Source organism: Loa loa (genome assembly GCF_000183805.2).
Source record: "Loa loa unplaced genomic scaffold supercont3.61, whole genome shotgun sequence".
Taxonomy (NCBI): Eukaryota; Metazoa; Nematoda; class Chromadorea; order Rhabditida; family Onchocercidae; genus Loa; species Loa loa.
In genome coordinates this window covers 79,411-93,917 of record NW_018108241.1, presented here as the reverse complement: position 1 = coordinate 93,917, position 14,507 = coordinate 79,411, and the positions used below count along the sequence as shown (strand labels likewise).

The following is a 14,507-nucleotide window of genomic DNA, read 5'->3' as shown; positions in this document are numbered from 1 at the left end:
AGAAGAATAATGTTTCATAGTCCTTTCAGATTGGGGCATATCAAATGCCAAACAATTAAATCTGATATTGTAATGGAAATAGTTCAATAAAACAAAAGTAATGTAATATCGACTAGATCATCTCTCAATTCTAATCGATGCATGGATCAACGTCTTTTAAATATTTCCATTTTCTTCTTCATTTTATCATGTGATAATAAGTAATCGAATGCTTTCATATCATTTCCAATGTTTGTTATTCTCCTTCTACATATTATTATTGTTATTATATTGATACTATGATACGTCCAATAAAATTATTTGCTCAATTTTAAAACTTCGATAGGATAAGCCATCGTGATGGACAAATGGATGCATTTTGTCTAGCATGACACAAGCATATGGCCATGTCTTCTTTACCCAAACAAGAATAACAATTTCGAGGCAGCAGTTATCAAGAATAAGCTAGCAGCTAATAAACGGGAGTAAAAATGAATCTTGAAGTAAAAAGAAAAATAGAATTGTTCTTATCAGTGAGATAAGATACAGGATGATTAAAGTTGCAAAAACTGAAAGTTGGTGTGATTTTTTATTTTTTATCATCTGAGATTTGGTCGGATTTCCCTTCAGCTGTAATCGTTCCTTCACTTCCAGTTTGTGGTTTCAAACCCATAAATTGAGAATGTGCTGACGAAGTTGACGGTCCTGTTAGTGAGTCTGATGAATTCAGCGATTAATTTCAATTTAAAAAATCTTTAGCTTTCATGTTTCGCTGTAAAAATTGCTTAAAAAAACAAACCAATCGGTATGGATTGTGAAGTGTTGAGAGGAGTTGTGTCAAAGTCAGAAGAACTGCTACCACGGTTTAATGATCCAACGCCAGTCGTTGTCTCCGACTTAAAATCATCATTGTTATTGTTCGTTAACGATATATTCTGAAATTTCACCGAATGAAACATGGAAAATATCAGCAAGAGTAATCTGTCCACTTTTGTTATTGGTAAGGATTCCTCGAAAAGCGAGGAAGGCAGAAAGTATATTCTAAAAGCCTCTCCAGAAAAAGCCTCTGTTTCTAATTATTCCTTATGTTTCGCTCAAAGCAGATCTTGGCCAGTTTATGCATTTAATGTGTTATAATGGGTACATTATAATAATGGGTACATTATATGGAAGGATACTTTTTTTTGCACAACTTATTCAATTGACACTTAAGCACTAAAGCGTTAATTGAATAAGTGGACTAAGTGGAACAAAAAAGGTACCAGCGAATAAGTTAAGCAGAAGATATATCCAGTCATATAAATATAGAGAACTGCGTTAATATAAAAATACATATGAATATTTTTAAGTATTCCCACATACTTAAATCTAAGCCTTTCAAAGTAAACCCACCTCACCAGTATCCAAGTTAGGGCTCAGTGTTGGATTGCCATATAAGTGAACCGATGCTAGCTGAAATAATTTATTTTGAAATACGTAAAAATTTTTCAAATTCTATTCCATGGATGAATTCGGACACATAGCATTTATCATTAACGAAGCAAAAGAAAAAGAAAGTTCACATAATTTGTGCTAAAAGATATCCTGAAAGAAACAATCAAACCTGAACACGCAATTTGGCAAGGAAACGTCTCATTAGAACAGTAATTTCATCAATTTCATCTACTGATGGTGTACTTCGAATTGTGCTATTAATACTTTTCATTGATGGTACATTCCTAATTTGCTCCAATGTTCGCAGTGCTTTGTCCAAATTTTCAATCGCCTACAGTTCGTTCACAGATTAAATTAAAAGGAAGCGAATAGAATATTTCTACGTAAAATAAAATAAGAAATGACGAAATTTTAATGTGTATGCTTTAATTCAATTTGAACCCAACATTTTCTTATTTATTTAGAAACAAGGTTTGAATGGTTACTTTTTGGTAGCCATCGATTACTTCACAAACACCATAAAAGCTTTTTTTGGATCGTTCACTTGTCATTTTGACAAAAGGCTTGCCAAAATGGATATTCATCTGCTTGGTGAGCTCAGCATTCAACTTTTGTTCTTTCTTTGTTAACGCTTTCAACTATTATAATCAAAAAATAGACATAAAAGTGACAAGTTTTGGCTCTAAAAAAAGTCAATCATTATGACAATTCTGCGTAAAAGTGAAAGATAAATTCAATAGGAATGTATAGCCACTGAAACGTCAGATATTTTGGTTGGTTTTTTAAGATTAAATTATTACCCGAGCATCGATATCCCTGATCTTTTGTTTGTCGAGAAGAAGCTTTTCATCAAAGTTTTTGGTGCAACTTGCAATTTTTTCCAACTCACCGATCCCTCCATCGATCTTTATAGCGCGGCGGTTGAGACTTTCAAATTGTTGCTTTGAAATCTTCACATCTTTACAACTGCATGTTGCTGAAGCTTTGGGTGTTATTTTATTTCTGAAATTTTAAAATGTAGACTTACTGGCCAGCAGAGAAACTTTTTTTTGGCTGCATCTTTTCCACATCATGTTTTTGGTGAAGAAATATAATTAAACTGTTTCGTTCATAATGTAATCTGTTTTCTGTATTTTCGTAGGATAGTCATTTTGTGCAGATTTGTCCTCAAATTAATAAAATTCTAATAGAATCATTAACGCATCCACAAACGTCATCCTCCTTTTCGATAATTAACTATAAGTACTGCTAATGAAACAAATAGAAATAAACTATGCATTATGAAATTTCTTAAAATTTTTTCAAATTCTCTGAATCTTCCAATTCATTATTTCTGTAAATGATAAACGAATTTGTTTGCTGCACTCATCCACTTCATTTTTATCACTTTTTGGCTCGGACGGGTATTTTTTTGTCTTCCATTTTACTGTCCTTTCATTTTACTGTCCTAGTTTGCAGTATTATACATGAAGTAAACCTATTTTTTGTCAATGAAATGTTATTTTATAATCAAATGAACTCAATTAATCGTTAACCAAACTTGACACTTTTACTTTAGATTAATAAACGCACAAAACACGAGCATTTTCAGTCTCTTTTATCAACCGATTGTATTTGTCGAGCCAGCGTTTGTGCTGTTCTTCCAGTTCTTTGCTCCATGTTGCTTCAATATTATCTAGCCGATCTTCAAGCTTCAAAGGCGTTTAATACATTCAGTGATAAACTCTTTTTAAAGTTTTTAAATCACATGAACATCAGATAACATCATTACCAATCCAGTCATATGTTCATATCATCGTTCTATGATTGTATCAATTAATTAATATCACACACACAAAAAGGCTAGAATATGGTATTGATAACTGTTATATGTTTTCGAAGTTAGGTGATACTGATCACAAAAACAGTTTCCGCAACTATCTGTGACTGTTATTATCACTTAGATACTCCTAAGCTTATTTTGGAACTAGCGAATTTAAAATTCAACTAAACCATGTGCATAGCATCTTGTGTCCTCTGATGCGTGTGCTCAATTCGTTTCTGGAGAAGGAGCAAATTCGAAGTTACATCATCATGAACCTGTAACCTGCTTCTTAGCAGTCTGAGAGCAAATTCGAAGTTACATCATCATGAACCTGTAACCTGCTTCTTAGCAGTCTGAGATGAAGAGATTTTCAAAAATAATAATCTTTCGCGATGAATTTACTCATCTGGCTGGAAGACAAAATAATGGATATCATAAAAGTATGAGGCGAGTTCACAGCATACTTCTTCCCATTACCTTTAGCTGTCGTGTTAAACTTTCAATAATCGCTCGCGCTGTTTCTAGATCATCTGGTAAATTACCCAGAGAATCGCCATCATTCTGTTTTTGTGATTATTTTAGAATATATTAAGCGAATTCAAATTATAGAATTGGTGAAGTGAAGCAATATTTGATAGTTTAGAAGTTCTGACAATTACTGCTTCCTTCACTATATGATGATTATGATGACAGCAACGTATTGAAAAAATAACTACAAAGTCATTTCCAACATAAAATCTTTATGATTTTATTTGACTGCATAATTCTTCAAAAGAATTTGTTAATAGAGAGAATAATAATCTTTTACAGAAAACTGGGTAGAGACTTTAAAATAACTCGATGAGCCTCGGCGGGAAGACATATGCTTTGAGATATAGTAAAATCAAGTACAGAACAATAGACCGATGGTTCCTCTGAGTGATACAAATGATGACTCAATTTAAATTATCCTTTTTATACATGTCAATCAATTTTCATACTCGATAATTTGAACCAATTTCGAAAACAAATTTTGTTGAATAGAATTCAAAATTCGCTTCTCCCAACATCCCTGTATTATTATCAAAGGCGTACAAACGAAAAAGAAACTCGTAATGAGTATGCAACTAAGAAGTGGTTTTCGAGAATAGCACTGCATTTACCATTATTCTGTTCATCATCCTGTAACTTCTTTTTATCATCATTTAAGTGACATTCCGTGTTGGCATCTAATTAAGTATCTATAAATCAAATCAAGCATTTATCCTAATCCCTCATTAATTTTCAGTCTTCACGGGACTATTATTAATGACATTTCTTTTTTTCAATTGCAGTATTTATCAAGATTTTTCAGTCGTAAACCTCAAATTTTCTTGTTTGTCATTCCTAATACTTTTCCCATCATATTTCACGAGGACCAAAAAACGGTAGAATGAAGAAGTGACAGAATATAGCTCACTCCAGTAATTATGTTCATGGAGAAGCAAGGTACTTCAATTGCCAAAATTTCATGTCGACAGATTTATAAAGGAAATCAGCAAGTAACTGTGTCTTTACTATTTCCCTTTGGAACATGTGTTTTGCCAGATCTATAGCGAATTTCTTGGCTTCATATATTTGAAATGAATTTAAGAAAATATTTCCAAATAAAAATTTTCCGCAATCAGTGGTTTTTAAACGAAGATCGATTCTACACCCTACACTTTTAGAACAATTTCACAATATATTTGAAATTGTGGTTGAGCATCAAAATTGAGGTATTTCGAGATTTGAGAATCTGACTAAGATTTTGCTGTGGATGGTTTTACATTTGCTTGGAAATAGTTACTATTTAGTAGAGAAAGTCAGCAGACTATAAAGCTAAAAGAAATGAAGAAACGTAAGAAATCTTTTGTTGACAACATTTCAAATGTCAGCTTGAGAGATTTATCATTTTCCGATGGTCCTATTCATCAACAATATCAGATCATAAACAAGGTAAAGAAAATGAAGTGAACTGAAAACAATGAAACCGGTATTTTAATCTTATTTCTACAAATACTTAAAATACTGCAGTTGCACGAAGGGATCTTATAAACTGATTCCTATAAATCTACTATGAATATGATGGTTCGATAGTTGGACTCCTTTAAATTAGTAGTTATATTGAACAGTCGCATAGAAATTACCAAACTCCCCAGTCATTGTCCGCAACAGACATTCCGATGTAACGCTTCAATTCTTATTTTGAATCAAAACGCACAACTGTGTCTCTTCTTCACTGCGAAATTTTTGCTCCGCGTTTCTACACCAAGTACACTTGGATTTTTATTATGCAAAATGTTGTTTAACAAATATAAAACTGAAACTGAAAACGAAATTTCCCGAAACAAGGACAGAAACAACCATTAAGTGTCAAGTATATGCAAACTTCTGTTAGTTTCGTAACAAAAATTAGAAATCTTTCATTCCATTCTATGAATTCTTGTAACCAACACATTACCCAGTGACAAATTACTTCTCGATGCTATCACTGTATCATCTTTTCGACTTGCAAGATCTACCGAGCACAATATAGATCCCTACAAATATTCTAAAATAAAATTCACGAAAAACAAAAACTTTGTAACTTCAACTGCAATCTTTTAAACGCATTGGACCTTTCTGACAGTTTATACTTTTTGATACTTTTCATTATTTCCTTCAGTTAATTTGTTATAACTTATTTTAGCAGCATTCAGCATCACGATATAATAAAATCTATTTTCATAAAGCTACCGACTATCCATTCAGATAATAATATATAAATTGCAATAGCACTTACTTTCAAGCGCTGTAAATTTGACAACATTACAGATATTGAAACACCATCGTCACCATCTTCTATTATCCTCTCTGCTGACACATCGACATTCTGGAATTCTCTATAGGATTATGTGGAAAACAAATGATAATACAAACAAAAAAACAAAGTCCAATAAGTAGCAACTATCTCTTTAGAAATCTCTAATACCTTCTCATATTTAAATTCCAAAAAAAGTTCAGACATTTCCGAGTTTTTGTAACAATTCTTAAACGGAAATCAAATTGAGAAATGTTTGTAAAGACTCAGAAATCATCTGGGCATTTAATTCTGCTAGCGCCTTAAGTTTTTCATTTTGCTTAAAAAGCTGGCTAAAAACAAACCTTGGAGAAACGTAAATGTGCAACATACGAGAATTTGGTAGATAATAGTTCCGAACTTTCCGTACCGTTTTCATCGGACAGATCACTAACACTACTAAATATGTACACTTTGTTTGTGAAATGTCCAACATAATCATACCAAATGGTAACAAGCATGTTTTGATCCGTAAATCGTATATTTGTCGGATTCGGCAACTCTGCAATAAATAAATGGTTTGGTGACTTCTATTTTTTTTAAACTCTTTCACTAAGGAAGTGTATGACTTTTAAGTTTTCAAATTTTGCAACTGGTTTAAAAGGTTTTGCATGCAGCAAAATGCAAAAAGCATTTTTGAATAAACAGTTGAAACAATACAGGCCCTCTTGTTTTTTCATTCTACACTACTTTCCTTTAGAAAGTGGAAGAAAGAAAGCCCATTACACGATGTTGTTAAAGATACAAACAGTATTCCAGCATAAATTAAAAAAAAAGAATACTGAAAAAAAAACTATGAATTTATTACCATGCAAGTAACGCCAGTAAAGAGTGTGACAACTGAAAGAAGTCGTATGACCATAACAAACAAGAGGATCTCGTAATCCACGAGGTAAAATTAAATTTGATCTAAGTTCCGGGATCTGCAGATCACAAATTCTAACATCATTTGAGATTTCTAAAAAAAGCAACCGAAGAAATCTTACAGCATAATTAATTTTAACATGGTGATATTGGTAATAAAAATTGCGTGAAGTGTCAATAAATCATTTCCTAAAAGAAAATAAGTAATCTCAAAGTAACATGCACACTTATATGTTAAATTTCTGTTTTCCTCAGCAGCATACTTCTTTGATTACTTCATAAGAATTATTTAAGGTTACCGATCGGCGATGATTTGAAACAGATAAAGAGCGGGAACAAATAATAAAAAGTTCCGTGATATGTTTGAACCCTTCCTATTATTGATACAAAACCAAAGTAGATGGCTTCCTAATGGATTAACAACATGAAGAAAAAAAAAGTTTAATTAAAATAAAGAAAAACCGAACGACAGCTAAATGAATTTGCATTGGTGGCGCATGCATTATTTTATATTTGTGGTAATTACCTTGGAATGTCTTTGTTAACATTTCGAGAACTGTTGCATCATCAGTTATATGCCGCAATAAATGCTTCATGAAAACACCATTCTTTTCTCCACGTACTTCAAAAGCACTAACCCCACTACTACTGAAAAGCACTGTGTAAAATAAAAACATTTTTTGCAGAAATACCAACGGAGAAATAAAATTTTCTTAAAATTTTGCAGAAATAAAAATATCTCCTTCTCAGAATTCCTTTCAGAAATTTGTCATATATTTTTTGAAGCGCAAAAGTTACGTCGCATATCCACAGACAGTGTTGCGTGCTATCTTTGGTATTTTTTCGATATCTGCATCGTCGAAACACCCCAAAATGCCAACGCATCTAAAGAATTGGAAAGTTTTCTCTTTTCCTTTAACTCCGTGTTTAAATAAACCTAAAATTTACTTGATGATCTGTCCTCTAAACGAGTGCTCGTAAATAAATAATACACTTAGTTACAAATAATGCATCATATTTAAGGTAGTTATGCCAGTTCTGGAAATAGAAAAATAATAAATAGAAAAGAAAAATAATTTTTCTTCTGCACATACTTCATATTTTTCCGACATATATCGAGGAGTATCAGATTTAAAGCTGGATGTGAATCTTCAAAAACGGAAAGAACCCACTCAACAGAAACACAGTCAACTATCCTGCAGTCAACACCTGGTGCATCTATCGCCAGTAGATAATTTTTTCCGTTCTTCTCAAAACCATGACCAACAAAATAAAATACAGCTAAAGAAATTATAATTATATGTCACAAATTATGAGAAATACAACATAACAGAGAAAAAAAGAAACCTCACCATACACTCCGTCACCAAGAAGTTTGCGATATTCTTTGATGAAGAAGTGCATTTCGGCAAGATTCAAGTCTCCAAGTGCAACAGTTTTGAAGCTATAAAAAGCTTAGTTTTATGAAGATCTAATCAACTCAAGATTTAAAAAGAAACATTCAACAAATAATTTGTTTTTCCTCACTGTTTACAAACTACTACTCTTTTTTAATCAGAAATTAAATTTGAAATTTTTATATCAAATCCCTAATCACCTATAATTTTCGAATCAGTGACAAAGACGAGTGTTGACCTTACCCAAGATTTTGCAAGGATTCTGCAAACATTTCGGCATCACAGTGAGGCGTGATTAAGCTCGGTAGATTAATGTAGTTGCAGTTGCTTATAATCAATGCAACCTTATCCGTAGCGATTAATTCAGCGTTCCATTCGCCTGAAAATAGTAAGTAATGAACAAAATTTAACAAAATCTGCTCGACAAACAAATCTAGAAGTATGAACAAATAGACTAGGTATATCTGGATTTAAGAAAGATCTATATTACCTTCATTTTGCATAGTTTTGCAGCAATCAGTCGATAAAGTCAAATTGTTGTATTTGGCACATAGTTCACAGGATTCCACTGTAACAAAAAAGCGGCAAAATTGTCCAAAAATGTAGGTAGTGCTTATTTTCAAATTTCGGGTTATAACAACTACTATTCAGACGTTAAACAGATTCAAATGTGAAGCGCAAAATCTGGCTGATGTGTGGAAATACCTTTTTAAAAAAATCTTTTCGCCGCAACCATACTTAAACTGATACCTCTCATATTTGGAGTTATGAATAATGACAAGTCCACTGGATCCGTTGTTAATTTTGAGTGAAATGTCTTTCCCGGTTTTCGGTAAAATGCCGAATATTCGAAGCCCTCCTCAATCTCATTCCATATCCTACACCTATACATCATATCTCTTCGACATCTGCATCTGAATTGTGCCAACTCATTATTAGAAATTTTTGTTTCCTCTCCCCTTTTTCCATATCTGATACATGTGTTAATTTTGAAGCTACTATCATTCTGCTTTTTGTTTTAAACAGTATTTCACACTATATGATAGCTTCCAGATTTCCAAATCAAAGATTTCAGCAATATTTAGACCATATAAAATGTAACAAGAAACCTAGAAATGACAAGTGCTTTTCCGTTCGAATGGTTTATATCCTTATCATTTTCCATCCACTGAAAACGAGGCCAAGGGAAACCACGAGCGTGGCAAAGAAGTTGCAGCATACAGTCATCAATACCCATCACTCTAATCGTAATCTGCTCTTCAGCTGACCACTTTACTGGTACTAGAAACATGTAAAATTTCAATATTTTCTGCAACTGACTCAGAATCGGAAAACTTCGAAAGTTCTCTGTAAAATTCCAAATATTCGAAATCGTTTCAAAGAAATTTCATGATCTCTGGATGTCAATTTCCTCTTTGTTGCTATTATGATCTTAGTAATAAACCAACCGAATTTGCGTCTCAATGCTAACTGAGGTCCATCCATACATGTCCCATGCATTTTCGAAAATGACTGAAGCCTCAGCAACAAATCTTTTATAGTCTGTCCATGATTGCCCCAGACATATAAAAGAGACGATCCTTGGTTTTTGGTCCGTAGAATACGATCATATTCGGTAACACTAAAAAAAAAACCAAAATTGAGGTTTTAAAAACAATATTTTTGATTAATTGACTATTATTCAGCATCAAAAAATTCAAAAATTATTCAGCATTCATATATTATCAATAAATAACGTAGTTGTTAATTATTCCAAAAATCAGCTGTCGATTCTCGTCTCACCCTCTTGACAGTCTTTTGTTTGCAGAAATGCATTGCCATCTAAGCTGTCATGAAAACCAAATATTTCATGCATGATGAAATCGATGTAGTTGACTAAACCACATATCGACCATTGCTCCATTGTATCCATCTTCTTCGTTTTCTGCTCCCACTCAACTTTTCATTCTCACCAAATATGAGCACCCTTTCGGGAAAAAGAAACAGCGTATTTTTTTTCCCGCCTATTTTTTTTTCTTCGAATATAACCAACAATGCTCGACACATCCTCTCCTCCGTTACTTGTGGATGAAACACGCCACATATCATCCTTAGCAGATTTGACCTCTCTTTCTCTTTTTGATTCGATATTTGTAATGTCATCTAACTGCGGAGGGGTTTTGCTTCCTCGAATGTGGTTTTAACTTGTCCCATTTTTTCCTCCTCTGTAATATCTTGATTCGCTTTTATCTTATATTCGTCAATGTCTAGGTTTTGTGCCCTCATAAATCATCTCTTCATAGTACACGTTTTCGACAGGAGTTCAAGATATGATAATGAAAAGGATTGTTTGATGTGATGAAGACACTCTGCCACTGGTACAGATTTTAAAAATGAATCTTGATAAAACAACATTTCTTCATTGCAACGATATGTGATGACCTCGAATATGAGTAATTCGATATTAACAGCAACTATACGCAAATAGAAACATGTAAAACTATTAACTCTAAAATTCCTGCACCCCAAACTTATAGCTGTGTTTTTAGTTTTGGTGTGTCGAGAACACCTCAAGCGTTTATAATGTGAAGCCCGCTTTATCTCAAAATCGTTTCACGTGAAACTCACGATTTAATCGAGGGAATGCCGCACTGCTAAGGTTTATTCAGAGCAGTCAATTGAAATGTAAAAGGAGTCACTCTCAAAATTTTTAAACAGCAACTAATTAAACCTTATGACATATTAAATTGGACAGAGAAAGAGAAGACGGAGATTACTTCCTCGATATGTCTCGTTTCTCGTCATTTGTCACTCTCTACTAAATATTTACATGCATTTATTTCTGGTTTTTGGCCAGTTGGCTTTCTTCTTGTCTTTTTTTTTCGAATGGGGTGAACAAGCGACCATTTAAAAGAATGTAAAACAGAAACAGCTAAATATGTAACAGTCGCATGCGCTGTTCATAATTTAATTAGGTCAGCAAACTGTGTTATGCATCGCAGAAAACCAGCCAACTATAAATTACGATAGTACACTCTGAGGAGATTAAGCAATGAATTCATCAAATGGATGTGAACATAGCTTGTCATATATATTGGGGAAAAAGTAATGAAAAAGTAGTAGGAAAACAGGAAAAAGTAATAAAAACACTTCATAAAGACATAAATTAAACCGAAAATTTACTTTAAACAGAATGCACTGCTCGTCGAATCTCCGATTATTTTCATCCATACATTTTGGAAATTCAACGAACTGGCAAGACGCCAATGCAAATCGCTTGGCAATTCAGCTAGATTAGTTGATAATTCGTATCCTATCGCTTGAGTACTGCGTTCAGACGATGCTGATAACATCTCTGATAACATTTAGAAGAAATGTCACCTACGAATTGTAAACCACACATCTAATGATTAAGCTTCAACAAGTGATGCAAAACTTCAAATCTCATTCTGACGTAGAAGGTATTGTTGTGAAAAGTTGGCTTTCACGTAATGAGTTTTTACGACTGCTATATCTTTTATACAGCTGATAACAATCAGTCTATTCATATCTCAATCACGCCGCTCACCTGGCTTATTAGTTGTTTGTCGTTGGTTCCACATCAAAACTTCTCTTTTTTCACATTATATTTTAAATCCCTAAGCAATTTCACTACAATGTAAAAACGACTGCAAAGAGAAGGCAGACTTCACCTTGAAGGAAAAAGAGAAGGAAAAAAGTGCAGACTTCACCCTAGAGAATGGTTGAAGCTTCTGAAGTCAAGATATAGACGGCAGGTTCAGAATCCAAGCCTTGCCTACTTACTGCAAGTTTAGGTCTTTCGCCAGCTAAACAAGAGCAGCAGATATTCTAACTTTATATATCGTAATTGAAACAAATTTAACAGGTGAATTAAGCAACTACACTGAATTATGCAGTTAGTATTTTATGAACACTAATATTTAACCAAAAGTAATACCGCTGACGTTGCAATTTATGAGCAAAAAACAAATATAAGAAGCAAATTAGATACCGTAGTTGCATGACAAACGTAATGACAAGGATGAGAAGTTGCACACGGCACCGCTGTTGAAATCGGTGCCGTCACTTCGACGTTCACATGCCCGTGTCATCTTGGCCAGGACAGAGTGAAAACTTTTGTCCTAGGTATCATTTATAAAGTCTTCAATGGTGCATCCATAAGAAAAATGCGGTGTTTAGAAAGGGTGTTATGTGAGCTGGAATAAGTTTTACCACGAATCCTAGAGAACATGGAAAAGTAGGTTCATTAGTCTTCTATGCTGGAAGTATTCCCAAGGCAGCGCCTGTCGCTCACCTACCGCAATTCCAGTTTTCGGTGAAGAAAATTGGTATTTGCGATGTCACAGTCAACCTGCATACTTTGTCAGAATTGAGGTAGGATAGTCCGTATGTTCTCAGATAACCGCTTCAGCACCAGACTGGACGAGTATCCGTACAGATCACCAACCCAACTAGACAACTCAAGTCCCAATACCCACCCGCACAACTATTCTAGATCGCATATCCACCTTTCTTCACACCTAAACGACTCACGCTACCGTAGTGCCCATTTGATGCTTATAGCGATTTCATCTTCCGTGCGGTTGCTTAAGTGCCCTGGCAAGCATTCAGCACTGTGCTGTGCATGTCTTCCTTTGCAAAGCGACTGCTCAGAGTTTGGAACAGCTGAGAGTGGCTGCAATAAAAGAGGGAGCAAGGTTGTTAGAGTGCACTAAGTGCAGTTGCAAGCATCTGCACTGCATGACGTCGTCAGAGTGGGGTCAGAGTGCATTCAGTGCAGTTGGGAGGCATTTTCTTTATTTTATTGGGTTGTTGCTGGAAATGATTGGTTGAGAATGTTGATCTCTTAAACGTCACGTAATATCTGAAGTTTTTCATGTCTTCACATACGTGAAAAACAGTGGCCAGACAGTGTGGTGGTATGAAACGTACGTGGGAGAGCAGGATACATGGCGTGGACCATGCATGTCATTTAGTCTGAGTTTGATTTTGTTAATGTTGCAAAAAAATTGTTATGTTGGGGATGTTCGCGTAATGCTCATGTTTTACAGGACACGCGACACGTAATTTGCCACTAAATGATGCTTCGACAAGCCGTGAGTGGCTGTTTAAATTCATCCGTTTGCTTACTGTTAGTGGCTTGTCATTCTACCGAATTTATTTCAAATTTTGTCATTTTAGTATGGTGATAAACAGTTATTATCCTAATGTAAACCGTTATTATCTTTGATGAAGTTCGACGACCTTTATCGTTATCATCTTAATGTATGGTGATAAATTGCTGCCATCTCTACTGTTATTATGCCATTTATTGATAAAATGCTACATTTAAGTTAGATTTTACGTCAGTTTAATAAGAGACGTTAATTTTTCACCCAAACACATAACAGCATTATTCCGTTTGCAGCATCACTTTCTTAGTTGCTTAATTCGAGCTTTTGTTAAATGATTTACGGGACGGTAATTATCTTCATAACAAGTAAATGATGATCATCTCATGTTTAAAGAAGCTAACAGGATCCTAAAGTTGCTTGTTTGCTGATTAAGGCCAGATAGTTTGTTATATTATCAATGATTCCGCTTTGTTGTGATATTTTCACAATCTATTCTTCTGCAGATGTTTTTGAAGTCAACTCCTTAATTACTTAGCAGGTTAATTTGACAATATTTGGTGCACATTCAATGACGATGTATTAATTCTGCAGGTTGAATAATATATCGTTTACAGGTTTTTGAATGCTACTGGAAATAGTACAACATCGATACATTAAAGGTGACAGCAAGCTACTACGCTTCTTATTTGATTGTCGATAGATTTATAGTTGCCGGATTTGTGCATGGAACCACCTGCGGAGACTTCTTGCTCTCAACAGCTTTCATCAATTAGTAGTAATAGTAATGCTAACAGGTCAGTATGCAGTTTTATAAAATTTTTACTAGAACCTATAACATAGGTGTTCTTGCCTCCCACATCATACCTGGCATTGTGGGTTGATTCATGTCAAATGCGGTGGATTTGGGAATTTTTCGAGATTATGTAGTGTCATAAAACCTCATTTTACAGGTTTACATGTAGAACAGAATCATGTTGTACACTATCGCTTGAAACTTTTCTCGGAAAAGGAGCGAACAATCACTAAAAGGAGATAGCAAGACTCTTAATTCCATAATCCTATATTTCTCATAAGCT

The 14,507-nt window shown here is 34.1% G+C and overlaps 3 protein-coding genes across 4 annotated transcripts in view; 1 reads left to right on the top strand and 2 right to left on the bottom strand.

The window, feature by feature from the left end:
- Positions 1–568: 568 nt before the first annotated feature.
- Positions 569–4,377, bottom strand: LOAG_03161 (hypothetical protein; the record flags this gene model as incomplete). The annotated part of the gene is made up of 10 exons (XM_020446238.1): positions 569–696; positions 779–914; positions 1,372–1,431; positions 1,583–1,744; positions 1,899–2,051; positions 2,214–2,415; positions 2,986–3,104; positions 3,406–3,492; positions 3,695–3,778; positions 4,360–4,377. The coding sequence occupies 10 exons, from the start codon at positions 4,375–4,377 to the stop codon at positions 569–571; spliced, it is 1,149 nt and encodes a 382-aa protein (XP_020303393.1).
- A 1,094-nt stretch (positions 4,378–5,471) lies between these two features.
- LOAG_03160 lies at positions 5,472–11,756 on the bottom strand. 2 transcript variants are annotated; one of them, XM_020446236.1, is made up of 14 exons: positions 11,480–11,756; positions 9,766–9,938; positions 9,427–9,598; positions 9,068–9,231; positions 8,808–8,885; positions 8,561–8,696; positions 8,273–8,364; positions 8,015–8,201; positions 7,719–7,805; positions 7,447–7,568; positions 6,865–7,014; positions 6,362–6,558; positions 6,000–6,089; positions 5,472–5,757 (listed from the first exon to the last, which is right to left on the bottom strand). In XM_020446236.1, exons 1-14 carry the CDS (start codon positions 11,659–11,661, stop codon positions 5,641–5,643), a joined length of 1,947 nt encoding a protein of 648 aa, XP_020303392.1. In that variant the 5' UTR covers positions 11,662–11,756; the 3' UTR covers positions 5,472–5,640. The 2 variants fall into 2 exon arrangements, with proteins under 2 accessions (XP_020303392.1, XP_020306410.1); XM_020446237.1 differs by lacking the exon at positions 11,480–11,756 and adding an exon at positions 10,100–10,615.
- Positions 11,757–14,039: 2,283 nt separating this feature from the next.
- LOAG_08712 (hypothetical protein) overlaps positions 14,040–14,507 on the top strand; it is a 7,189-nt gene continuing 6,721 nt past the window's right edge. The window contains exon 1 of the mRNA XM_020447778.1: positions 14,040–14,225. Within this exon, the coding sequence (XP_020302028.1) occupies positions 14,155–14,225 (71 nt within the window). The 5' untranslated portion in view covers positions 14,040–14,154. The remainder of the gene's footprint in view (positions 14,226–14,507) is intronic.

Excerpts from the sequence above, each read along its gene's own strand:
- LOAG_03160 (XM_020446236.1), bottom strand. The coding sequence starts at position 11,661 with ATGTTATCAGAGATGTTATCAGCATCGTCTGAACGCAGTACTCAAGCG. Across the intron at positions 9,599-9,765 it reads AGCATTGAGACGCAAATTCG|TACCAGTAAAGTGGTCAGCT; the intron begins GTTGGTTTATTA and ends ACATGTTTCTAG. Across the intron at positions 8,202-8,272 it reads TCTTGGTGACGGAGTGTATG|CTGTATTTTATTTTGTTGGT; the intron begins GTGAGGTTTCTT and ends TAATTTCTTTAG.